Source organism: Abramis brama, assembly GCF_963993115.1.
Source record: "Abramis brama genome assembly, chromosome: 21".
NCBI lineage: Eukaryota > Metazoa > Chordata > Actinopteri > Cypriniformes > Leuciscidae > Abramis > Abramis brama.
In genome coordinates, this window is record NC_139983.1 from 33,689,361 (window position 1) to 33,714,575 (window position 25,215).

The 25,215-nt window shown below is 36.9% G+C and overlaps 3 protein-coding genes across 4 annotated transcripts in view; 1 reads left to right on the top strand and 2 right to left on the bottom strand.

The window, feature by feature from the left end:
- dnajc17 (DnaJ (Hsp40) homolog, subfamily C, member 17) overlaps nucleotides 1–23,665 on the top strand; it is a 58,866-nt gene extending 35,201 nt beyond the window's left edge. Inside the window, exon 11 of the mRNA XM_084096841.1 lies at nucleotides 23,454–23,665. Within this exon, the coding sequence (XP_083952967.1) occupies nucleotides 23,454–23,573 (120 nt within the window). The 3' untranslated portion in view covers nucleotides 23,574–23,665. The remainder of the gene's footprint in view (nucleotides 1–23,453) is intronic.
- LOC311072092 (uncharacterized protein) lies at nucleotides 8,170–12,996 on the bottom strand. Of its 2 annotated transcripts, XM_084096843.1 has the most exons (3): nucleotides 12,641–12,738; nucleotides 12,348–12,415; nucleotides 8,264–9,951 (listed from the first exon to the last, which is right to left on the bottom strand). In XM_084096843.1, the coding sequence occupies exon 3, from the start codon at nucleotides 9,909–9,911 to the stop codon at nucleotides 9,306–9,308; it is 606 nt and encodes a 201-aa protein (XP_083952969.1). In that variant the 5' UTR covers nucleotides 9,912–9,951; nucleotides 12,348–12,415; nucleotides 12,641–12,738; the 3' UTR covers nucleotides 8,264–9,305. The 2 variants fall into 2 exon arrangements, with proteins under 2 accessions (XP_083952968.1, XP_083952969.1); XM_084096842.1 differs by lacking the exon at nucleotides 12,348–12,415 and having other exon boundaries at nucleotides 8,170–9,951; nucleotides 12,641–12,996.
- Nucleotides 23,666–24,309: 644 nt separating the features above from the next.
- The window catches only part of gchfr (GTP cyclohydrolase I feedback regulator), a 10,231-nt gene continuing 9,325 nt past the window's right edge, over nucleotides 24,310–25,215 (bottom strand). Inside the window, exon 4 of the mRNA XM_084096846.1 lies at nucleotides 24,310–25,043. The gene's annotated coding sequence lies outside the window, so the exon portion shown is untranslated. The remainder of the gene's footprint in view (nucleotides 25,044–25,215) is intronic.

Consider the following 25,215-nt stretch of genomic DNA (forward strand, 5'->3'; position numbering starts at 1 on the left):
AAATCTCTTGCCATATGAAGTGTGATGTTAGTGAGCCGTCATTAGAGATTCTCAGCACACCATATTTAATCCGTCTGGCTGTTGTTCAACTCTTGCATTAATGCCCCAGGTTCCTCGTTTAGGGCGGATCAGGTCCACATTCTGGGGTTTTAACAGAATAATGTGTATGAATGTTATTATGACAACGGACACTGAGTGCCGATTGCTTCATCGGGCCGCAGGTTAGAGGTCGCGTCACTGGAGGTCTGAGGTGTGTTTCCCGTACAACGCCGTAACTCGCTGCTTCACGACTATAGTGCGATCATCGTTGAAGAGATCAACTCTCTAGTCACGACTGTTTCCCAAAACCATACTGTCACAAATTGGTCGTTCAACCACGTTAGTTAATGATGTCACACACGTGGTGGAGTAATAACTTCTTTTAATGAATTGTTTGAGATCTAATTAATACTAGACTTTTTGCTAAATTATGTAGGCTACATGACATCTGAGGACTATTTCTAATTTTTCTCAGTTATTTTGCTTTATTTCCAGATTCAATCATAGACTCGTTGTTACGCACGTTCACACATGCGACTCTTCAAAAACAGTGCTTTAAAGGCACAATATGTAACTTTTTTTGCTTTAAAAATAGCAAAAATCACTATATCTATGTTATATATTTTTTTTAGTTGTGTACTTACATTATCCCGACTGTTTCCAACAACTTTCAAACCAGGAGAAATTTGTAATTTAATTCGAAGACACGTCCCGTTTCTTTATTTCCGTTTTGTCGCCGTCAATGGCGTCATATCCGCGTTGTCCCTGGTTTCCGCTCGTGCTGCCATGGCAACCAGAGCTATGAACCAGAGCCCTCTGATAGTAAACAAAGCGACTGACGCGGACAACTTTGTAGTTCGCAATGTCTATCTGCACGCTGTTGTTGTTTCGTTCAAACATTATGGACCATGGCAAGCAGACTTTAGATAAAAAAGGAGAACTAAAACGAGAATCAATATCAGCGCGGTGTTTTCGAGATGCCGAGAGCTCCCATAGACAGTATATAAACGAGAGCTCCACGTCCGAGACTTCGACCGCTCCTACATGTTTACATAAAACTAATCAATGTTATATAGTTCAGCAATGATAAAATGTTAGAATATGATCTGTATGTTATTCTAATGTTGATCTAGTTTACTGCTAGTCTCATACAGACAAACTAACACATACATTTCAACACATTCAAATGCAGTTTAGTGTGATAGTGTAATGTTAGACCAAGTGAAACAGCGCTGCGTTACCTCACAAGTTTAATTTGTCTAATAAACTGACCTGTGAGTTGTAATTATGCACTTGCGTGTAGTTCGGTAGAATGAAATGTCCTTATTCCTTTTATATCCGCGGGACTCGCGTCGCGTGTGGAGCTGATAGCTGTCTCTTAGCAATCCCGAACTGCTTCATATCACAGTCATGATAAAAGCGTCGATGTATTCAGTCATCCATAAACATTATTAGATCGGTCGGCTTGACGTTGACGACAAGATCCATAATTCTTAGCAAATGTTGCATCATCAATCTACGCCTTTGTTATTGTAAAGAGGTTAGCGACCCCTAGTGGAGAAAAATTCCATACTGTACGTTTAAATCTCTTAAATCTTAAATGTCTCTTAAGTCTCTTAAATCTCTCGACAAACTAAAAGATGTAAATGACATTTGTAAGTATTGTAAATTAAAGACACGGGTTGCACTGAATGTCAGCTTGCTTATTTTGCTCAAGATAAGGATTTCATGTCATGCAAACTAGAAACTCTGCTTCTAACCACAGGTCGAGATCTGTCGTTCACACACACAACTCTGCGATGCTGTTTGCGAATGTTCGTTAGAACGATGTTTTCGGGGAAACATCTGCTGATAACGACGGAACTTGTGACCATAGTTGGCTAACGATGCTTTTGGGAAACACACCTCTGGCCGAGTCCTTTAGCATCCCATAATTCCTCTAAACGCAGCTGTGATTGTGGAGGAGCAGGAGCGCAGACACACAATCACTCTCTCCGAGTGTTAAACTGTGGGGGATTCTGGGAAACCAGCGTTGCTTCAGACCAGCCATGACCGCAGAATAAGGGACTTTCTGCAGCTGGTCTTTGCTCTTGGGTGGACTGAGATCGGGTGGTGACCATATATATACACACACACACACACACACACACACACACACACAGGATGAATCTCAGTATTAGTGATTGTTTTGGTTATATTGCATTGTTTGTTATACATGATTTAGTATGAGGGAACGAATTATTATATTTTGTGCACGATTTAGTGGACTGTGATCAGGTGGTGACCAGTGAGATATACAGACAAACCAACATTTATTCAGACTCCTTCAACATTTCTCACATTATCACAGTTTATTCACTATAGTTTAGAAAATGGTAATAAAATATGACAAGAAGGGAACGAAATAAATGATTATATCATGCACACGATTTAGTAAAAAGAGGGAACGAATTATTATATCGTGGCACGATTTACTTTAAACCAAGGAATGAATTAGTAAATCGGAGCCATGATATAATATAATATTTATATACATACACATACATACATATACATACATATATATATATATATTCCACATGTCGTGCAGGGCTCCGTTTAAACTTATTTTATTTTACTATAGGCAAGATTTCTCATTTTCATTTAGTTTAACTTAATGGACTAAAATAACTAAAACTGAAATAAATATTAATAAAAACTATACAGACATATTTTTTTAAAAACTAATAAGAAAGACAAAAACATGATTTTTTTTTTTTAACTACAATATACAAATAAAAACTAGTTCAAAATATTAATAAAAAATCTATAATAGAATCTCAAAGGTGCTAAATGGCTGAAATGAAGTAATTACTTAAATTAGGGCTGTTTACTTAAATTATTATTATTATTATAAATTTAAGGAATGTTTGAAAAATTAAGATATACTGTAATATATTGCCATTGTGCTGTAAAGTAAAAACATTTTTTTTGGGGAAATTATGTTAATGTGATAATAAATTGATTCCTATCATGGCCATTTTCATATTTGATATCTGAATGTGCATCATTATAGCGTGTCGGCCTGAGCAGGGTTTTCTCCTGTGGAGTTTCACAGGCAGGACTTCTGGCCTCCGTGTTGCGTTTAACTGTTCCCTCCACACGGCCCTGACTATAAATCTACATTATTTGGATTGGATTTAGTTTCACGTCTTTAGTTCTTTGGGTTCGTGTCTCAGAGCTGTGATAAATTCTCAGGAGTTGCGTGATATATGAAGGTTGTGAAACTTCCTGGACTGTGAAATAATAAATGACTAATAAGAGGTTTTTGGAGTGTGCACTTAATTTTTTTAATATTTTTTTTTAAGTGAATGTTTGTACTTCTCATTCCATAACCGAAATCGTCTTGTTCAGCAGAAATGCACTTAGGGTTTTCACACACTCAAAACACTGGCTTCCCTAAAGCACTCGACGTTCTTTACATGTAAACGTGTTTGAAACTAATAGATTCATTCCCAGTAGCTTCCCTCCTCTTGTCCGTTTGGGATTAAACATGTCAGTTTGCATTGGTAGAAACTTCGAAACTTCCACGAGGATTGTTGCGTAAACGCTCTTCCCAGAACATTTGCTCGTAAATCACGGCGATCTCCCTCTCGGTGATCTACGCGTGTTGTTTCAGCGAGATAAAAGTGCAAACTCAGTGTGTCTGTTTTTCTTTGCTGTCAAATGCATCAGCGTTCCTGCCAGACACAACATGAACCAGATGGATCGACTATTTTGGGGAGTTTTCCTTTTTCAGCCATATCTGTAGACCTTGACTGAAACGTTCATTCTTGCCCAAAATAAATTCATTTGCGGGTCGTGTTTGGCTCTTGGCAGCCGCAGGTTTGTTCTCGTTCCCCTGACAGAGGAATTTCTGGGAAGGCCAGCGGGATCTCAGTGCTGGATGGGGAACTTGACCTGTGTTGGCTTGTGGTGAGAACGCTGATTTTTAGATGAGGCAGGGATATTAGTTTAACCATAGATGCATATCTGTGCATTTTGGGATGCTATTATTGAGTTTTTCTGCTACGCTCTTAAAAATAAAGTTTCCAAAATGTTTTTTTTCCCCACAGAAGAACCATAGAAGATTTAGTAAAGCGAGGAAACATCATAATAACATGCGCACGATTTAGTAAAACAAAAGAGCGAATTATTATATCGTGGCACGATTTAGGAAACCGAGCAAACTAATTATATTGTCAATCTGTGCATTTGGGATGATATTATTGAGTTTTTCTGCTACGCTCTTAAAAATAAAGGTTTCAGAAAGTTTTTTCCCACAGAAGAACCATTTTCGGTTCTCCAAAGAAACGTTCAGTGATCAGCTCTTAAACAAACCTTTTTTCTCAAACTTCTAGTTTGGTTCGTTTGTTCAGGAACAAAAACAACAACATTTAGTCCTGGTGCGCTTAGTGTTCAAATTGGCAAATTAACACCGAAACTAAAGGCATCAAGATATGTCCACAACCTGATTGGTTGCTTTTATTATGTATATTTCATGACAGAACTTACCGAACATCCAAAACAATGTTGTGCGCTGTGCTAAATGTGCTTGTTGTATGTGCGTATTCTTCATATGATGGTATTTTGGAGCTTAAAAATGTGAAAAGGAGTCAAAACAACGACTATGGCGAGGAAAAAAGCCATGCTTGAGCTTTCTGTCCTTTTCTTGTGACATCATTTCCTGTTTTTGGTTCGTTTACATTAGGAATTCACCAATATGAATATTTTGGCCGATAACCGATCATTTTTTATGTTTAAAAGCTGATAACCGATATACTGGCTGCTTAAATCTAAATCCAAATTTTTATAGAATTTTTGAGAGCCTCATTACAAAAACTAAAGTCTCACTATTAAAGCAACACTAAAGATTACTTTTCACCTTAAAATAATGTTCCCAAAATCGTTTCAGTGGTTCATCAAGTCGTAACAGGGTGAACGGCACTTCTGGATTCGCTTTGCGTCCCTATATCTGCTATAACCGCACTATGCAAGTTTGCCAGATCGGGTCGCGTTTCTGTAGTTCGAATGAGACATAAGAAACTACAAATTTGACTTGCTTTACGGCAAGCGCTACAATAGTCATTATTTAGTTTTCCTTCGTTTCTGATGTGGCAATACATCATACTTTCATGAAAGCATGCATCATACTCTACCTTGTCTTCGTTATTTCCAAAGCTTTTGTTTATTTGCTGGATGAACAGCGAGTGTGCGACGGTAGGCTGCGATTGGCTAAATTATTTACGACAGCCGTAATGGACAATTCCGCTTCCAACCTGTAGGGGGACCGAAGAGGAAACGTGCTTTGCTGTTGCTTTAAAAGCCATGATCCAAACACACAATTATAACGTTCTCATTTATAGTCGTGTTAAACCCATTATTTAATGTTATTTAATCCACAATTAAAAGCGGTTGAATATAAGTGTAACCCTTCGCTTTACTCTGGGGTGAAAGTGAGTTTGTTTCAGGGTTAAAGGCAGTGTGAAAATCCTTACAAGCTGAATGAATGATTACCATAGTATTTACATAATACTCCAATGTACTACGAAGAATACCATAGTATTAATATGCTGCACGTCCAAAATCAAATTGTTTTTTGTGGCTTTCAGTGTCAACAGTTTGAGAGGTTGCAGTTAGTTTAGTAAGTCTGTCCTTGAATTACTACGATTGAGTTACCGTGAGTATTTCATTCTGATAATACATTCTGACAGAAGCCAGTGTTTCATCAGCGCTGTCAGATTGATCTGAAGTGTGTGTGTGTGTGTGTGTGTGTTCAGAAGCGTTTGGAGACACTGTCAGACGTAATTATGACAATGAAAGGAATGCTGGAGTTGTCAAAACGATATATATTAAAACCCTTTGTTTATATTTCTCATGATACTCTTCTGATATTCAGGTGTAAGTGCTTCCAGATGTGATGGTGAGATGATTTCTCTCATCTTTTCTAGCGCTTCTTGTCGTTTGTGAAGGAGAACGGGCTGGTTTTGATGATGAACAGCTCCTAGCGTGCGTTACGCTTCTGAGAAGTCGGCTAAAGCTCGGGAATAGGAGTTGCTGCTTATGACTTATTGGACGATGTCCATTGTTTTAATGTCAATAATAAAATAACGAGGATCTCCCTCATCCACCGTTTCCATCCTGACGTGAACGGAGAAATATTCCTCCTGCTTTTTCCATGCTTTTCAAATCCGTCCCAGGTTTACTTTTCTTTCATTCTCCATTCGCTTTGATTGATTGAGCTTTTTATGGTCTAGATGCTTATGAGTATAACTCATATTTTGAAAGTACATCCAGTTCCCGTGCAATAATAATGCATGTTATTCTTGTTAACTCTTTACTGAACAGATTTCTGCTAGATGTATACAGTAGTCAACAATTAAAGTGGATCAAAACCTTTCATCAAAGTTATTCATGAATTTTGAACAACAGCCGTTCTTGTCTTAGGACAAACTTCAAATGTTGTGTATTTTGAACCAGTTCTTGTCCGCACAATGACGTGAAGAAACTGGGTTATTATCGTTAACTAAAACGAAGACCATAAAAACATTTGAGTTACTTAGAATAAACTAAAAGTTCATTTAAAAAAAAAAATATATATATATATATAAACTTATTTTATTAGACATTTCCATGGGAATGGTGGGAGTGGCCTTGGACATCATCATTCCCAGTGCATTATGGGTGTTGAAGTTTTCTTACATATTTGGCGAAAGTGAAGACAACAGTCGTTTCTCTGTTTTCTCTACACTGTTAAAAAAATGTTTTTCGCTTTTCTATTGTATATGTAGCCAAGTTTTATTAAAAATGTTATTTTATCCATTTTGCTAGTGGTAAAATAACTCTTTAATCGTTTACTGTCTTTAAGAGTAAAAGCTATTTAAGTCCCTCTGTGGTAATCGAGCTTTTAATGTAGTTTATGTGTCTATGTGGTGTTTTTAATCTGCTTTAAGACACATCATGTGTAAATTCATAAGTCGACTCCATTGCTGAGTATTTTCTCCTTAAAACTGCAGTGAACCAAAGACAGTCTCAAAAACACGCTTTGAAATCGCTGGTGTTTCTGACGTCACAAACTACCTTGTAACCAATCAGATCAACGTGTGATCGTCAACCAGTGGATCTCTGAGCTGAGTGAGTGAGTGGAGGCGGGGCTCATTTGCATATTCATAGAACCCTGCATACTAAATGAGGCACGAGTTACATTCAAGATATTTTAGGGCATGAAGAAATTTTTACGTTTAAATATGTAATTTTGGTGATCAAAGATGAGTTTTAAGGGATAAAATTATATATATAATTTTTAGCAAATTATAGCATATCATTTTAGTCCTAGTCGCACTTGCTTTAGACATTCGTCGTTATTCTGTCCGATGATATATTGTCATGTTTCCCGTGTATCAGGCATGAATCCCAGCAGACGAGCGAGTGTGTGTTCTCCTGTTAGTTCAGCAGGGAGTGTTTAATCCTCACACATGTGAAGTATCACGTTCCCTCTCTTCTCCAGCTGTCAGGAGAACACAGCGCTGCTTTTACTACAGAAATAGCAACAATTTAGACGTGTAACCCAGGCTCTCTCTCTCTCTCTCTCTCTCTCTCTCTCTGTCTCTCTGTCTCTCTCTCTCTCTCTCTCTCTCTCTCTCTCTCTCTCTCTCTCTCTCTCTGTCTCTCTGTCTCTCTCTCTCTCTCTGTCTCTCTATCTCTCTCTCTCTATCTCTCTATCTCTCTCTCTCTATCTCTCTATCTCTCTCTCTCTCTCTCTCTGTCTCTCTCTCTCTCTCTATCTCTCTATCTCTCTCTCTCTATCTCTCTATCTCTCTCTCTCTCTCTCTCTGTCTCTCTCTCTCTCTCTGTCTCTCTATCTCTCTCTCTCTATCTCTCTATCTCTCTCTCTCTCTCTGTCTCTCTGTCTCTCTCTCTCTCTCTCTCTCTCTCTCTCTTTTCATTGCTAAAAGCCTTATTGATTTCTTAGTAGTGATTAATGATTATTAATAATTTAATAAATTAATAATTTTTGTAATATTTTTTTCTTAATTGCTGATTGTAAATATTGAAATTTCTAAACTTCTAACTTGTTAATTGCTACTGGATATAAGCCTCATTGATCTTTTAGCCTATACATCATTTTTTTTATATATATATACCTGTATTTTAATATGCATATTAACATATGTACACAAGTAAATACATACATTTTTATTAATACATTATTTTATTTAGGAATTACTGTTGTTTCCTTCCACTGGTAGATCCAGTGGTGATGTGTAAACTAGTTAAGTTAATAGTTATACTGAACTGACCTCATAGGTTTGATATAATATAGCTTGATATAACAGATCATACAGTGATTTGAACCATTCCAGTGCAGAAGGAAATAATCTCACAATGTTTTAAACATGAACAGATCAGAGTGAGGCTCAGAAAGCAAACGAGGAAATCACAGTTTGAAGTACTGATATAAACTCTGTGTGATCATTAACCAGACTTCAGCACACATTAACTAGCGCTGCTGATAGTGGACCGTCAGCAACCGTTACACAACATTATATCCAGACTTCATTCAGAGGAGAATGTTTCTTAAAAAAAGGGTTCATTCTGAAACGAGAACAGCTTCCTAATCGGACATTTCCAAGGAGAATTACTTCGTTGAGCGATACGAAGTTCAGAGTTCAGATGTTGATCACACACACACACTGTTGATCACACACACACACACACACACACACACACTGTTGATCACACACACACCTGCTGTTTTTACAAGCGATATGAAGAGTTCATAGCTATAGCTGGACTTTATTCAAGGACCGATCCAGACTGAAGGTGAACTCTGTGTCTCTCTCTCTCTCACACACACACACACACACACACACACACAAACCCGACCCCTAAACCTACCCATCACAGAAAACTTTATGCATTTTTACATTTTTAATAAAACAGTTTAATATGTTTTAAAAGCCATTTTAAATACGAGGACTCTTAAATGTCCTCATAAATCACGTTGACGTTGTAATACCAGTGTAATACCCATGTCATTATACAAATTTCTGTCCTCATAAATCACACACACACACACACACACACACACACACACACACACACACACACACACACACACACACAGTTATATAGCTGGGCTTTCTCCATCACCTGCAGCACAGAGTGCAGTATCGAGGGTCCCAGATCCAGTGAGACACACACACACACACACACACACACACACACACACACACACAAACACACAGCTATAGCTGGGCTTTCTCCATCACCTGCAGCACAGAGTCCAGTATCGAGGGTCCCAGATCCAGACTGAATGTGAACGCGGCGTCGGTTTGATCCGTTTCGTTTCTCTGCGTTTCTTCCGGGTTTGTTTGTGTTGAATCCCGTCCAGAACTCAGGCTTCCACGAGCAGGACTCCTGATGATGCTCATGCCTCTCGACTCCACACGCTCGTCCTCGTCTTCCTCGTCTTCCTCGACGTCCAGCAGGGGGAGCGAGCTGCACTTCTGCCTGTGAGTGTGTTCCCGGATCGGGTTCCTGGGTCTTGTTCCCGGTTCCTCTCGGATGGGATCGTCCAGGCTGATGCGGGGCGGCTTCGGAGGCGGGTCGCTCGCGAGGAACAGGTTCTGCTCGCTCCTGGAGCTCTGGCGCAGGAGACTCCGGCCCTCCTTCAGGAACGACAGGTCTCCGAAACTCTCCGAGTGTCCGTCGACGCCGATGTGGGAGAGATGACGGAAGTCAGCGAGAGGAAGACTGATCATGTTCACCGACACGACCTCCTTTCGCCTGGATAATCTCCATCTTCCAGATCCGGGACCGGGTCTGCGGTGGAGCGACGTCCTCAGCGGCATCTCAACACTTCAGGATCACAACATGTGGGAGATCTGGATCCTGAAACAGATTAAATAGTCATCAAACCTGACTGATTTACACACACTAGCCCTCAAAGGGTGCGTTAAACTGATCCAAAGTGACAGGATTTCACTGTTTTTACTGTATTTTTGATCTATTTTTGATGTAACCAAACACACACACACACACACACTCACACAGAGTGACACACACACACACACTCACACAGAGTGACACACACACACACACACACACACACACACACACACACTCACACAGAGACACACACAAACACATACATATACACCCTATTGAAATCTCATTGGTTAATTCAAATACGTTCTGATTGGCTGTGATGGTCTTGTGTTTCGCACAGACACACACTCACACACACACACACACACACACATACACACCCTATTGAAATCTCATTGGTCAATTCAAATACGTTCTGATTGGCTGTGATGGTCTTGTGTTTCGCACAGACACACACACACACACACATACACACCCTATTGAAATCTCATTGGTCAATTCAAATACGTTCTGATTGGCTGTGATGGTCTTGTGTTTCGCACAGACACACACACACACACCCACACACACACACACACACACACCCTATTGAAATCTCATTGGTCAATTCAAATACGTTCTGATTGGCTGTGATGGTCTTGTGTTTCATGACATTTTCACTTTCATTGTGGACTTTTATTTTGCGAGCAACTTCAGCTGGACTGGATGAGACACTATTACTGTAAACAAAGATGCGTTTCTGCCTCTTCCGCTTGTTTCTCGTTTTAATTGTGGCCTTTTTAACGAGTTTAAAATGAATGTCTTTCTAGTTCCAAAACAAATAGCACATTTTACTATATTTAAATCCATTTTCCCTGACAATCAGCTTAAAGAATGTGAAAAAGTGCACAGATTGACATTTTGACTCTGTTACTTTCTAAGAAGAAAATAACCTTTATGTCTATTAATTTTATTACCTTAACCTTTATGTCTATTAATACATCCTTATACCACATTTTATACCGGAGATTTATATATATATCCGGCATAAAATGTGGTGTAAGGATGTAAAGCATCTCATCCAGCACATGTACCATAACAATCCCGATATAGATGTTCATGAATCAGTATTTGATTAAGATTAAAGTTTTCATGCACTTGTTACAGATTAACAGTTGATGTTGTGACATCTTTACAGCCGTCGGCATGTTTCATCCTCACTCACTATAAACTTGTGATTCTTCTCCGGGAAAGGAAATGAAATCACATTTACTCCTATTGTAATTGCTCAAATACCTTCTAGATTCATGTGTAATGTTGACCTGCGTTCTCAGAGCGCTCTGTGACTCAGAACTGGTTAAATTAGTTAGTAATAAAGAGTAATAAGTCCCATTTGTTGTGATAATGCACATAGGAAGCGTTTTACTCTCGCTGGCGTTCACGGCCCTGTTTTGTGGTTTACACATTAGATCAGTGTTCGTGACTCGCAACACTCACTCTTTAAAATTGTATGGCACTACAGAAAACATGTTTTGTTGGCCAATAAAGGTTTTATCGGCACTTTAGTAGCAGCGGGAGACGGCGAGCGCGAACAGAACGGCATACCTTCTCAAACATGCAACGAGCGTGAGGAGGAGAGATGGGAAGGTTTTTAAAGGAAATGCACAATTTCCAAGACTTTAACCAATAAATCCCCAAAACAACCTGTGTTTTCAACAAACATTACAGCTGGCAAACAACCAACATATCTCCAAGATTCATAATAATAGTGTTAATTAATTAATAAATAAGAAAATGTGAATGTTACCAAAAAAAATGCTATTTTTACACTATATTATTGCATCTATTTATTAATATGGAAGTGCTTACTGTGATATAATTGCATTTATGCATAAATAACACTATTATTATTTGCATTTCTTCTTTTCAGACACATTTGAACACTGTTTATGTTTTCTGGAAAGGGCAAGAGAATCTTTTGTTTGAACAGTGAAGATTCACTCAGTTTTTAGTCTGTAGATGTTCCAAGTGTATAAATGCATCAATTAATTGAATAAATATTGATTTAATTAAAGCGGAAACTGATAATTTAGAAGGAAAAGTTGATTTTTGGGCCATTTCTCATTGTGGTAAAGTTACCAAACGGCAACATTTTCTTTTCTTTTTTAACCCCCACACTCTAAAAATTACTGGGTTGTTTTAACCGAACTTTGGGTCAAATATGGACAAACCCAGCCATTGGGTTAAATTTTTACATTACATTTTTAACCCAACATTTGGGTTTGTCCATATTTGACCCAAAATTGTGTTAAAACAACCCAGCATTTTTAGAGTGCAACAATTCAGAATCGGTAAACATCAAAACGGTGGTTCTAGCCCGAGTTTAAACCCTTTAACGTGATGTTTTATCGGCGATGTACCTGTGAAGGTGTGCAGGTATTCACACCCACGTCTGAACGTCTGAAGACAACACACCGTAGAGGTGTTTCTGTTAACATGACAAGACTTGTTAGGCTATGAAACAGGTTGTAGAGAAGAATTCCCTGTGAATATCCAGCCTCAAAAACCCAAATTAATCCCTGATATTAACATCACACTGATGTAAAACCTTCTGAACGGCGGCGTATAAACGTGCCAGTTTTAAATAAAAGCAACGCCTCATAATGATGGTGGAAGTGAAATAGTGGAAGTGTCGTAGAGTCATTCCTCTTACCGTAACACAAGAGCTGATGTGTGTATAGTCTTGATTTGAAGGTCTTCTTCAGCAAGAGTTCCTCGTAGATCTCGAGTGTTAAAGTCCAGGGACAGACGTCGGATTGAGGCTCGTCTCCTCCCTCCTCTCAACTAAACCTGCGTGTGTTTGTCACACCTGGAGACGTAATCTCAGTTCACCTGAGCGCTGTGTCACTCTTCATCGCATTTCTGGGAATCTGGGAAGGGCAGAGCTGGTTTCCGTCACTCACTGGTGTTGTAAGGCTTCGCTCTTGCTGATCTCTGTGTCACTGTTCTGGTTCCTGTGGGATTTACTAACGCTTTGTAATGACAGCGGTCGCTCGCTCTGGGACGTGTGTGTACAGGCGGACCGGCATTGCACAAGTTCTGTTGACATGGTGTAATTCCTGCTTGCATTCCCATGACTGTATACACACACACACACACACATCAAGGCCTAAATGAAACCCGTTTCTTTTGTCTGCTGATTACGAATCAAGTCGAGGCAAGACTTGTTGTTGTTGTTTTAGAGATGGAGCGCTTTCTAGTTTCTACTACCAGTCAAACCACAGTTTATTCATGACATTTCTCACATTATCACAGTTTATTCATGACATTTCTCACATTATCATCAGTTTATTCGCTATAGTTTAGAAAATGGTAATAAAATATGAGCAGAACTCAGTTGATATTTGACTGGTTTTGTCCGTCCTTCTGTTAGACTGTCTCACACATGAATTATGTTGAATATCTGTCAGCTGTTAAATTTAACTACACAATTAGAGAATACCAGTTTAGCTCAACCAATCACCAAGCAATGCTTCATTGTGTTCAGTCTGTGTGTAAAAAGAGCATTAGCAATTAAAGAAAACACACTTCAGCAAAACATGATCAGCTCAAAGTGTCCGAATCATTGTTGGTCCCAAATGTTTATTAATGTCACTGGTAGTCGCTGTATGAGGAATTATTGGGTATAATATGTCACAGTTTACTTTATTTTGCTCTCCTCACTTACATAAATGAACTATAGTGTCCTGCACACACTAATATTCTGAATAATCTTTGGTTTGACTGTAGTTTAGGAGGTTCGACACTAAATGTTGGCTATAAAGCACATTATTACACTCTATTCTGGCTGTGAATCGCCAGTTAAACTGTAAGTCATCATCTGACCAACCTGTGAAATGACCTTCTTTTTGCTTGCATGGCTTTTATTGGTGGGTAAATCTGAAATTGGTTATTATTACCCTTGTTTTATAGCAAATTATACAGGTGAGCTCTAGGATATTTTGTTAACTTGCCAATGCATTTCTCAAAACCTTTAAGCCTGTGTTATTTTCCTTCACTTTCTCAGCTTTCAGGAAAAACTACTTTGTGCATTATTGGAAATAAAACGGCCATATCCTGCATCTTCGATAAAGAAATTAGATGTGATTGTTAACAGACACACTTTATCATAACATAGTTTTAAAGAAAATTTAGAAAATAATATGCCATATGACAGCACTGCATCAAAATGAAATTGCACTAATGCATTTTATTATGATTTTTATATATAGGCTATATATATATATATATATATATATAGTGGCATAAATTATATTATTGCAATTATTCATTTACTTGGAAGTGTTTACTGTGAATGATTGCATTTATGCATAAATAACACTATTACTATTGGCATTTCTTCTTTTGAGACAAAATTGAACTCTGTTTATGTTTATATTCATTTATGGGCAAGAGAATCTTTGTTTTGTTTTTAGGAAGGAAACTGAAGATCCCATGTTAATGATTCACTCAGTTTCTAGTCTGTGGAAGTTCCAAGTGTATAAATACATCAATTAATTGAATAAATATTGATTTAATCCAAGGAAAGATAATGATAGTGATAATCTATAATAGCGGGATTTCTCACAAGCGATAGTCATAGTTATAATTTATAAGGAAAAGTATTTTTTTTTTTGGACAGGTTTTCATTGTTGTACAGAGTCGTCTTGACTTGCCTTTTTTTTCTTCTTTTTTTATATATGAAGAGTTCAGATGCAAAAGCCTCTTGGTGCCATCTGAAATTTTCTTCTAGAATGATCATTTTTTTCAAGCTCGTATATATAAGTTCAATAATTTCACTTAAATGCCAATGCAAATTACCTATTAATTGTCATTTAAGTGAAATTACTGAACTTAAATATACGAGCTTTATAAAAATGATCATTCTAGAAGAAAATTTCAGATGGCACTTAGAGGCTTTTGCATCTGAACTCTTCATATATTTATTGTATTTTTTTTTTAAATTATTAAAAAATGCATTTTGACATTACATCCCCCACTGAAATGTAATGTCAAAACATCAAATGGATGCATTTTTCCACCGTTAGAACATGCCAAGGCTTTGAAATATTCCATACTAAGCTCCTCGAACTCTCAAACTAAATCCAGTAAGTGTTTGTTCCTCATTATCAGCCGGTTTCTGTGCATACAGATAAAACCTGTTCACCCTGTCTGCATGTGTAAAGACATTCATATCCAAACGCTACAACATCAGTCACAGATTCTGACCACCAGACGACACTATATTACACTTACTGGGAAACGCCAGCTTTGATATATAACAACTTTAAACAAGTTATATGTCAGGACAGATGCATTATACGTATGCCTGCTTCCTCCAGTTATTAAATATTTAGTTTCTTCATTTCAAAAGTGCCTTGAACACAGTGTTTTTTCCTTCCAAACATCATCAGATGTTCCTTCTGCCGTCTGGGATCCCGGATGGACGCCAGATCCGAAGGGAGAGCTCAGGAACGGGGTTTTCTTCATGCTTGCTTTCCGTCACACTCCTTTCAAACACGTCCAATAAACAAAGGGCCGCCCTTCCGTCCTCCGTCTGATCATTCACGTAAACATCAGCTCTTCATCATAGCGTTTATCCAGAGCTGGAACTGTGAATTTCACCAGCTCTCATTCCTCTCTTCCATGCAAACAGGGAATCGAGAGGCCAAGCTGACTTTCTCAATATTCCTGGAGTTTGCTTGATTGCTTTGGCCTTATTTTTGACAGGCAGAGATTGTTGATTTGGATCCAGGCTCTGGTTTCTGTGGTTGTGTTTTTGTACAGACTTGTTCTTGTACAAGATGTTTTTTGGGAAATGTTTGCTGTGAACTAATCCTATACGTGATTCTGATGAAGTATCTCCTGCTCAACACTCTCTTAAACGTGATGCGGTTTCTTAAATGTTTCTGAAAGAAGTCTCTTCTGCTCAGCAAGATCAAAAATACAGTAAAAATAGTGAAATATTATTATAATGTAAATCATCTGTTTTCTATGTGAATATATAGTAAAGTGTAATTTATTCCTGTGATCAAAGCTGAATTTTCAGCATCATTACTCCAGTCTTCAGTGTCACATGATCCTTCAGAAATCACTCTAATATGATGATTTGATGCTCGAGAAACATTTATGATTATTATCAGTTTTATATTTTTGTGGAAACTGATGCATTTGTTTATCCAGGATTTTCTTTGATAAATAGAAGTTCCTAAAATAATCTTTTGTAACATTATAAATGTCACTTTTGATCAATTTAATGCACCTTTGCTGAACATAATAAACATATTAATTTAATTAAAAAATCAAACTGACCACAAAATGTAGTTTACTTAATATATAACGGTATTTAGTGCATTATTTTTAAGCATCATTATCAACGCCATAGAAGAACATTAATATCTTCTGACATATGTTTTGTATTTTTATGATCAGTTTTCTCTCAGGTTTAGCTTGGCAGTGTCAGTGTGTGTGTTATGCAGTGTCAGTGTGTGTGTTATGCAGTGTGCGTGTGTGTGTTATGCAGTGTGCGTGCCCTTGGTTTATCTCCTCACGTCTCCTTAATTTTGTTTGGATTTTCTTGGAGAGTTTCAAAGCAACATTAGTTGTGTGCGTTCCTCACGGCGGGTGCGTTGCTCATTAATGAGCTCAGATGGCGTCACTCACACCAGTGCCAGGTTTACTGTAAACGCAACATGCGTTTAATGGATAATAATGGGTGTGTATGACATTCTTCACTGCATGCCTCTGATGTTACACTGCTCACATCAGCTGCTCCCTTAATGAGGCTTTACGTCCAAAATCACACTGATTATATATTGCATATTGAATATTTCAAAGCATCTGTGTTGTGTAGCTGTGGCTGGTGTTTTTGCTCTTCAACATTTGCATGATTTGGAGGAATCGCAGCTCGAAAGGTTAAACGCACCCAAACACACCCTCTTTCAGCTCAGGTGAAGTTAGTTCAATGTTCTCATGCTTATCTTTTGCTTTGAGTTCTGACAATAATGCATTTTCTACATCAAAATCTGTTTGTAAAAGCCTGTTTTACAAGCATAAAAAGCTCCCCGTCGTGATCAACAACATCCATAATGTGTTCAGACGGCTTTATTTGCTTTAGCCGTTCGTCTGTGTTGTGTGAACAGGTGTTCTGGGTGAGCTTTTATTCTTCATCATTGAACAGGGAGTCGCCGTAAAGTCACACAATACTTGGAAGATCTTTTGTGCCACATTATTTGCAAAGATGTTATTTACCATTTCTTTTTCAACAGTTTTTAATCATCTTTTAACTTTTTTTTTTAATTCTCTTAATTAGTCTTGCAATATTTATTTATGTATTTACTTATTCTTATATTTTATACTGTGTTTTCTTTATGCTATATTTTATTTTACAATACTTGAAGTATTTTTTTTTTTTACAATTTTTCCCCACATTTTTTTTAATCACATTTTAACGTTTTTTTCCCCGCTTAAATAGTCCTGCCATATTTATTTGACTTATTTTTACTATATTTTATTTAATTCATTAAATGATTTATAATTTATTTATTCATACTATCTTTAATTTATTTATTTCATATTTTATTTATTTTATATTTCATTATTCTTTAGTATTTTACTTACTATTTCTTTTTCACATAACTTTTTATGTTTTATTTATTTATACTATATTTTATATATGTATATATTTTCCATTTAATTTGACAATACTTGGAAGTTATTTCTTGGCACATAATTAATTTTAGTATTGTATTACCATTTCTTTTTCCGCAATTTCTAATACATTTTTAACTTTTTTTTTATTCCTGCAATATTTATTTTCTTATGTATTCATTCATGTATGTCTTTATACTATATTAGTATTTTTGTATTTTATATTTTATATTTTATTTATTTTTCATATTTCTCACATAATATGAGCTCATAAACATTTCTAAACTACTTTCGTCTGCAACAGACAGTTACACGTGACATTAGTCAAAAAACACACACCTTTATATCTCTAATCTATCTTTAATCTGACTGGTAATTTAAAGTGTTCAGCCTGAGCTATTACCTCTGATCTCATTTGATCTGTTCTTCATAACCCCTTCATTTCTCTTGATTTGGTGGTGTTATCTGCAGTTTTGAGTCTCTTACTGTCTCCCAGTGATCTGCGATTGAGCGTCTGACACGCATGTGTCGAGCTGAGCTCTCCTGATGACAGATGTGGACCAGGATGAAGGACGTTCCCTCTAAAGCTCAGGGTTTTCAGCACTCGTTCCTGAACGCGCTTGAGAATAGCCATGTGTGCGGAGATCTGAGCGAGTGTGAAGAGGAGAGATGTTCTGCTTGTCATCATCCCGTTATCTATAGCTATCATTCTTAAGTGTGTGTGTTTATCTGGCCGTAGGGAGTAAAGCAAAGTGAGGTCTGCCAGACGCAGAACAAATGTGTCTGAAGATGTTCATATTTTCTTGATCTAGTAAGAACCCTAGCAGCTGCATTTTGGACTAATTGTAGCTTGTTTATTGAGAATGAAGGACAACCAGCTAATAATGCATCACAGTAATCTAGTCTAGAGGTCATGAATGCATGAACTAGTTTTTCTGCATCAGAAACAGAGCGTTCTGGAGCTTAGCGATGTTTCTGAGCTGGAAAAAGGCTGTTTTTGTAAGATATGAAATATGATTTTTGAAAGAAAAGTTGCTGTCTAATATAACTCCCATGTCTTTAACTGAAGAAGATGAAGTAATCCTTCTAAATGCAAATTGTATGTTAAGAGTAATAAGTAATACCTCAGTCTTATCTGAATTTAATTGAAGAAAATTACAGGTCATCCAATATTTTATATCTTTAACGCATTCTGTCAACTTAGATAATTTAGATATTTCATCTGGTCGTGATGAAATATAAAACTGAGTATCATCGGCATAAAAGTGGAAACTAATTCCATGTTTTCTTATAATGTTACCAAGTGGCAGCATATATATATATATATTGAGAATAGCAGAGGGCCGAACACCGAGCCTTGCTGCACTCCATAATTTACTGACATTATCTTAGATTTTTCCTCGTTTAAAAAGACAAAATGGTAACGGTCTGATATATACAATCTAAACCACATTAATGCCTGACCCTGAATACCAGTGTAATTTTGTAGTCGATCTAAGAGTATTTTATGATCTATAGTGTCGAACGCAGCGCTAAGATCAAGTAAAGCTGTACTGAGATACAGCCTTGGTCAGAAGCTAGAAGTCAGTCATTTGTAATTTTAACTTGTGCAGTTTCTGTGTTGGAATTTTTCATAGATATAATTTTTTTGCAGGAAGGAACACAATTGAGCCGACAAAATAAAATAATTAAAGAACCTAATTATTGGTTAAAACGGATTAAAACTTAAATAAAAATGAAAATATAAAAATAAAAGCTATATATTTTAGCTAAAGCAATTTTCACTTGTAAATTTTACAAACAAGTAAAGAAATATTTAATTAAATGTGAAATTGAAATAATTCAAATAATTTAATAATTCAAAAAGTTAAAGAAATATTTAATTAAATGTGAAATTTAGAAGTAGAAAGACTGAAATAATATTTTCCTGTAAACAGGGTTAACCAAAAAAAAATTGTACTTTCAAAATGAATAAAAACTACATAGACATATTTACAAAAACTATTAAAAATGATAAAAACACTACAAAATTACTCAAATTTAACTAAAATTAAAATGAAAACAGAAAATAAAAATAAAATAAATAAAATTATATTTGAATATATTAGAATAAATAAAAATAAATTTGAAATATTAATAAAAAAAACTATAATAGTATCACACATGAAACTATAATAACACTTTGTTAAACAAACTCCAAGAATGTTTTTAGTGATGCTATTTTAAAAAAAGAATTTCTTAAGAATGAATTGAAGAATTGTCAAATTCCAGATGCGTCTCGTCTGTCTTCTGGTCTCACAGTGAGACACTCACACACACACACACACAGTTTTGCTGAAGACGTGATGGCGAGACGAGCGCTGACATCATCACCAGCCGCTGATGTCACCGGTGTGTTCACACTCTGTGGTTTGTGTCGTACGGGTCTCTGCACGTCGACACACACACCACAGTATCCTGCAGGAACCGCACTCAAACGCTGAGTTATGAGTTTGGAAGGTGTAATTATGTGATTTTGTCGAGTGATTTTGGTCAGACAAACATGAGCACTTGAGCTCTTTCACTTACTGGTGAACACAAGAACTAAATGAAGAGCAAATGAGGAGAATTAGTGCATGCTTTTATTCTATAAAAAATTGAAATAAATACTTTAATAGAATTTACATAATACTAAAGTAACACTTAATAGCTTAAATAGGTTGTATTTCATTGAAACTTGCTGTTCTTCATCAACAATTTATGAAATGCATGCAAAAAATAAACCGTACAGTCATTCATTAACCCAGAAAACTCAGTTTCCCACTGATAATTACAACATTATGATGCTGTTAATCTCATAAATACTGTCATTCTGATGTCAGTTTATGTCTCCACTGGTTTTGCTTCAGGATCCATGATTTATAAAGAAATACAGTAATGAATCATTTAACATTGAAATAGAATACACTTCTGTTTGAGGTCAGTATGATTTTTTAATGTTTTAGAAATAAAGTCTCTTCTGCTCACCAAGGCTGCGTTTATTTGATCAAAAATACAGTAAAAACAGTAAATATTATTCCAATTAAAAATAGCTGTTTTCCATGTGAATATACAGTAAAAATTGATTTAATTCCTGTGACCAAAGCTGATTTTTCCTTCAGAAATCACTCTAATATGCAGATTTTCTGCTTTTGTGAAAACTGATACATTTGTTTCAGTTTTTTCAGGATTCTTTGATCTTTGAAAGTTCTAAAAGAACAGCATTGATTTGAAATAGAATCTTTTTAACATTATAAATGGCGTGACCGTCACTTCTGAACGCTGGAGATCCGGGACGCTTGCTCTCCTCCAGGGCCGGGACTCAGCGGCGTTCCCGCTTGGGAAAGTTTGTATGTGTAAAGCGATGCCTCTTCTTTTTCTGCACGTCTGTTGAGTTTACTGAAGATGCAGCAGTTGTTTATGTACTTAATTGAGCTTGCGTGATATTTGGTGGTTAGGTGGGAGACGAGGCCTGAGCTCATGGAGCTGGAATGATAATGGCATTCGTGCTTCCCCTCGGTCTCTCTCTCTCTCTCTCTCTCTCTCTCTCTCTCCTGTGGTTGATGCGAGAGACCCCGGTCATCTCTTCCAGATGCTTCTAACCCTGCAGAATCACTCTCTCTTCATCTCTCCTGCTCGTCTTAGTTTTCACAGACACGCACACGCTCTCGAGCGCTCTGAGGATTCTTCTCTTCTCAGACATTGCTTAGCAGAAGACACGGCCCTGCTTATATATGACATATTTTGGCTCGCTATTTATTTATTTAGATATGTATTTATGTATTTAGAGATTTTGTTCATTTGGAAATTTATTTAGAAACATTTATTCAGAAATTTATTTAGAAATGTAATTATTTAGACATTTTAGTCAGTACTGATTGATGGCCAAATATGAGTGATGTTTCGATGATGGATGAGTTTCAACTTCATACTATTAAAATAAATTAAAAACAATTTTATATAATATTTAACATTAGGTGTATTTAACATCAGAAATTGAATAATCATATGTAAAAAATAAAATACAGTTTTCACTGTATGAATTAATTATACACTGATTCTTATTAAAGCTACAAAAGTTCTTCAGTCTAGAGTTGTCTGTCTGTTGTTTGATTGACATTCAGCACACAGGGTTTATTAGGTTCTGTCACTTTAAGAGCTGCACGGATACAATATACTGATACACACACGCTTTCTTTCTCCGCTGTTTACTCCACTTAACACACACCTGACTGTGTTTAACTGTTGAATCTGAGATCTCGTGCGATCTGAGAGTCGGCTTTCTCACTTCGCTTATTGCTTTAATAACTAAGTCATGTAATCTTTTGGAGTACTAAAATCTAATTTACTATAAAAATGACATATATTGAGGTTTAAGATCATATCAGCCCGTCTTAAACAGTTTAACAGAGAGTAGAAGCTGTTGAATTCTTGCTTCTGATTGGTTGACCGTGTTGATTAATTATTTTTAATTGCTGTGAAGTCGTTCCAGGTTTGTTGAGTTGCTTATCATTTCTTTCTGAGCTGTTTGAAGCAAAGATACGTAATCTGAGGCACAAACAAGAGCGTTTAGAGATGAAAACCTGTTCATGCTCAGGGTTTGGGGTTTTAACATTGAAGCACATGATTATACACTGAAACAAATGGGTGTAAAATGTTTTGATGTAGTAAACTTCACCACGTTACATTTGCACAGAACAAACTCTACAGTATCATCACTCCATCTGTTTCCCGCACTGGATGAGATGCTTTGAGAGTCTCTCTGTGAGCTAACGCTGAATCAGACAGCGCTGACCCAGAACACAACAGGAACTCTATAAACTGGCTCAGACACAACACAGTCCACAATGTTGAGTCAGACTGCTGAGCTCGGCCGCTCTGAATGTCCTTCGTGATCTGAGACAGGCGTTCATGAGGACGACGGTTCTTCACTTTACCTGAAGACGGACACACTCCTGTAAAACATTTTACGCTAGTAAATATAAAGCTTCCAAAAGGACGTTTTCTCGGCGATGCCATAGAAGAACCGGTTTTGTTTCCCTAAAGCTTCCAGTGGTCAGTTCTTACAATTCTGAAGAACCTTTTTCTTTATAAAGAATGTTTTGTGGAATCTCAGCTTCATGATTGTTTATCATGAATGTATATTTGTTAATGTATATTATTTGTCCAGCTCTATCTAACTGGATGTATGTTGTATCTACGTTATCCGCACACATACAGTAGTGATGTTCGGTTCTTGAACGAATCATTCTTTTAAGTCGGTTCACAGAATTGAACTGAATCGAACTTTAGTTCCAGGTTGATGAATCAAGACGCTCATCCGAATCAATGAGCCGATGAGGGTTACTGAACCAGAGAGCCAGTTCAGAATGAACCAGTCGAAAAGAAGCTTCGACATTTAGCAGCAGCTCATTCGATTCTTTTTGAGTAGAACATGACTCTCGACTCGTTCATTTCTAGACTCATGTTTGATTCAGTTCGATTCTGTGAACCGGCTTGAAAGTGCGATTCATTCAAGAATTGAACATCACTAACACACAGTTCACTCACATCCAGATAGATGCTATATAGCAAATCTCAAATGCTTGATTGTTTATATCATCTCATAGTGTAACTATATTATCGTCCAGCTCTAATCTGATGAATGCGACTATAAGGTATTATAAACCCTTACACATTATGATTTTCAGTAAAGCTGCTTTGAAACAAATACAAACGAATACAATTGTCTTGTCTTGACCAGGTTTCCTGACTGCATATGAGTGAATGTAACACTCAACCATCATCTTTATATATGTGTGTGTGTGTGTGTTTCTCAGAGTTGTCTACGTAACGAGCGTGACTACGAGAGTGTGGTGCTGATGCGACTGAGACAAGCTGAAGAGAGGAAGAGGCTGATCGAGGAGATGAAGAGAGAGGAAGAGGACGAGCTGGCGTGACCTCACACACACACACACACTCACTCACTCTGACCTTTGATTTTACAGGAATTAAACACCCAAACATCAATAAAGCCCTTTTGGAACGAACATTTTTGCCTTGAATATTCATATGGTGCTTTTCTATGGCAGGAAGATCGTGACATAAACAGCGACATTCGTCTTCACAGTAATGAACATGAAAATAACAGAGTTAATGTTGAAAAATTCTATTTCAAATTTGCTTCTGCTGTAAAGCAGCTCTACTAAAGACAACAGCTCGATTCAGTTCAGTGTTGATTCAGTTCAGTAACTGTGTCGATCGATGTTGAAGTTCTTCAATCAAGTTCAATTCAGATATAAGCAGCTCCACAGAAGACAATAGTGTCATTATTATATTACTCAGTTATTATTGTCTATTATCTATCATTCTAAGTATTCTGATACAACAAGAAAATTATGAAATATGGACATGAAAACGGTTCCCAGTCAAATACTGGGAGTGAAAAGACTGAAGTACAATAAACCGTCTGCCATTGGTTGGACAAACAGATTTATTTTTTTATTTTACTTTTGAAGTGTGATTGTGCTGTCTTTCTTTAATATATATATATAGATATATATATATTATTTATTGTCAATTTTAGTGACATTCAGTCATTTTAAAGTGATTTACTGACTTGAGTCTATTTGTAGTAGCTGGTGTGATCATAACTGATGTATCTGAGATCTTGACTTGAACTGTAGAAGACTCATATTCTCATCCAGGACTTTTATTTTGACACCTTCAAATGGAGAGTTCATTATTGTACATGTCAGCTCATTTACATCCATCAAAAAAGTGGTTGTGAATAAATTATCATTGGAGATTGGATGGAGTAATATTTTTGTCTTAATGTAACACAAAAGTTGACTAGGATGTTTGAAGATCTAATGTTCATCCATGATATTTTCTGGTTTCTCAGAGCTCTTGAACGAAATAACATCATTTCTCTATGCATGTGACAGAATGGACTTTCCTTTCTGCTGACTTTGCCAGTGAAGGTTTGAGACGGTGTGTGTTCTTGTGGCACACAGTCATCAGTCACATGACATTTACGGCGCAGGTGATTGGCTCAGAAACTGTGAGCGGATAGAGTTTAACTCCAGGGAATGTAGACATCCTTAGTGACGGCCAAAAGGAAATTAAACAGTGCATTTTGATAAATATGCCAAACATTTCTTTCATTTGCACCAATTAATCATTTACAAGATTAAACAGAAATGCAAAAGTAAATTGCATTCTGATTGTCGTGCTGTATTTGTGCTTCTGCTTGTGTTTTGCATGTTGTGTCCACATTCGGTCCTCATGTCCATCAAACCGCAGTGATGCGACTTCACCACCAGACTCCCAGTTTTCTTTCCTTCTGCTGCTTCTATCCATCATCTGCTTGGTCTCCTCGCGGCCGTCACATGTTTCTGTTTACTTATGTGGGCTTTTCTTTTATATTCCTGGAAAGAAGAGGAACACACAGTCTCTTTTACATTACAACACAGGAAATGCAATTACAGGCGTCCTCAGGAGAACCGAGCAGGAACCGCAGTCTTCAGCCGGATCAAGAGGTGGAAAACACTTGCAAATCAGGCACAACTTCATTTCTGATGTATCGTTTTGTATTGAAAT

Coding starts and splice junctions, on each gene's coding strand:
- LOC311072092 (XM_084096842.1), bottom strand. CDS start 9,911: ATGCCGCTGAGGACGTCGCTCCACCGCAGACCCGGTCCCGGATCTGGA.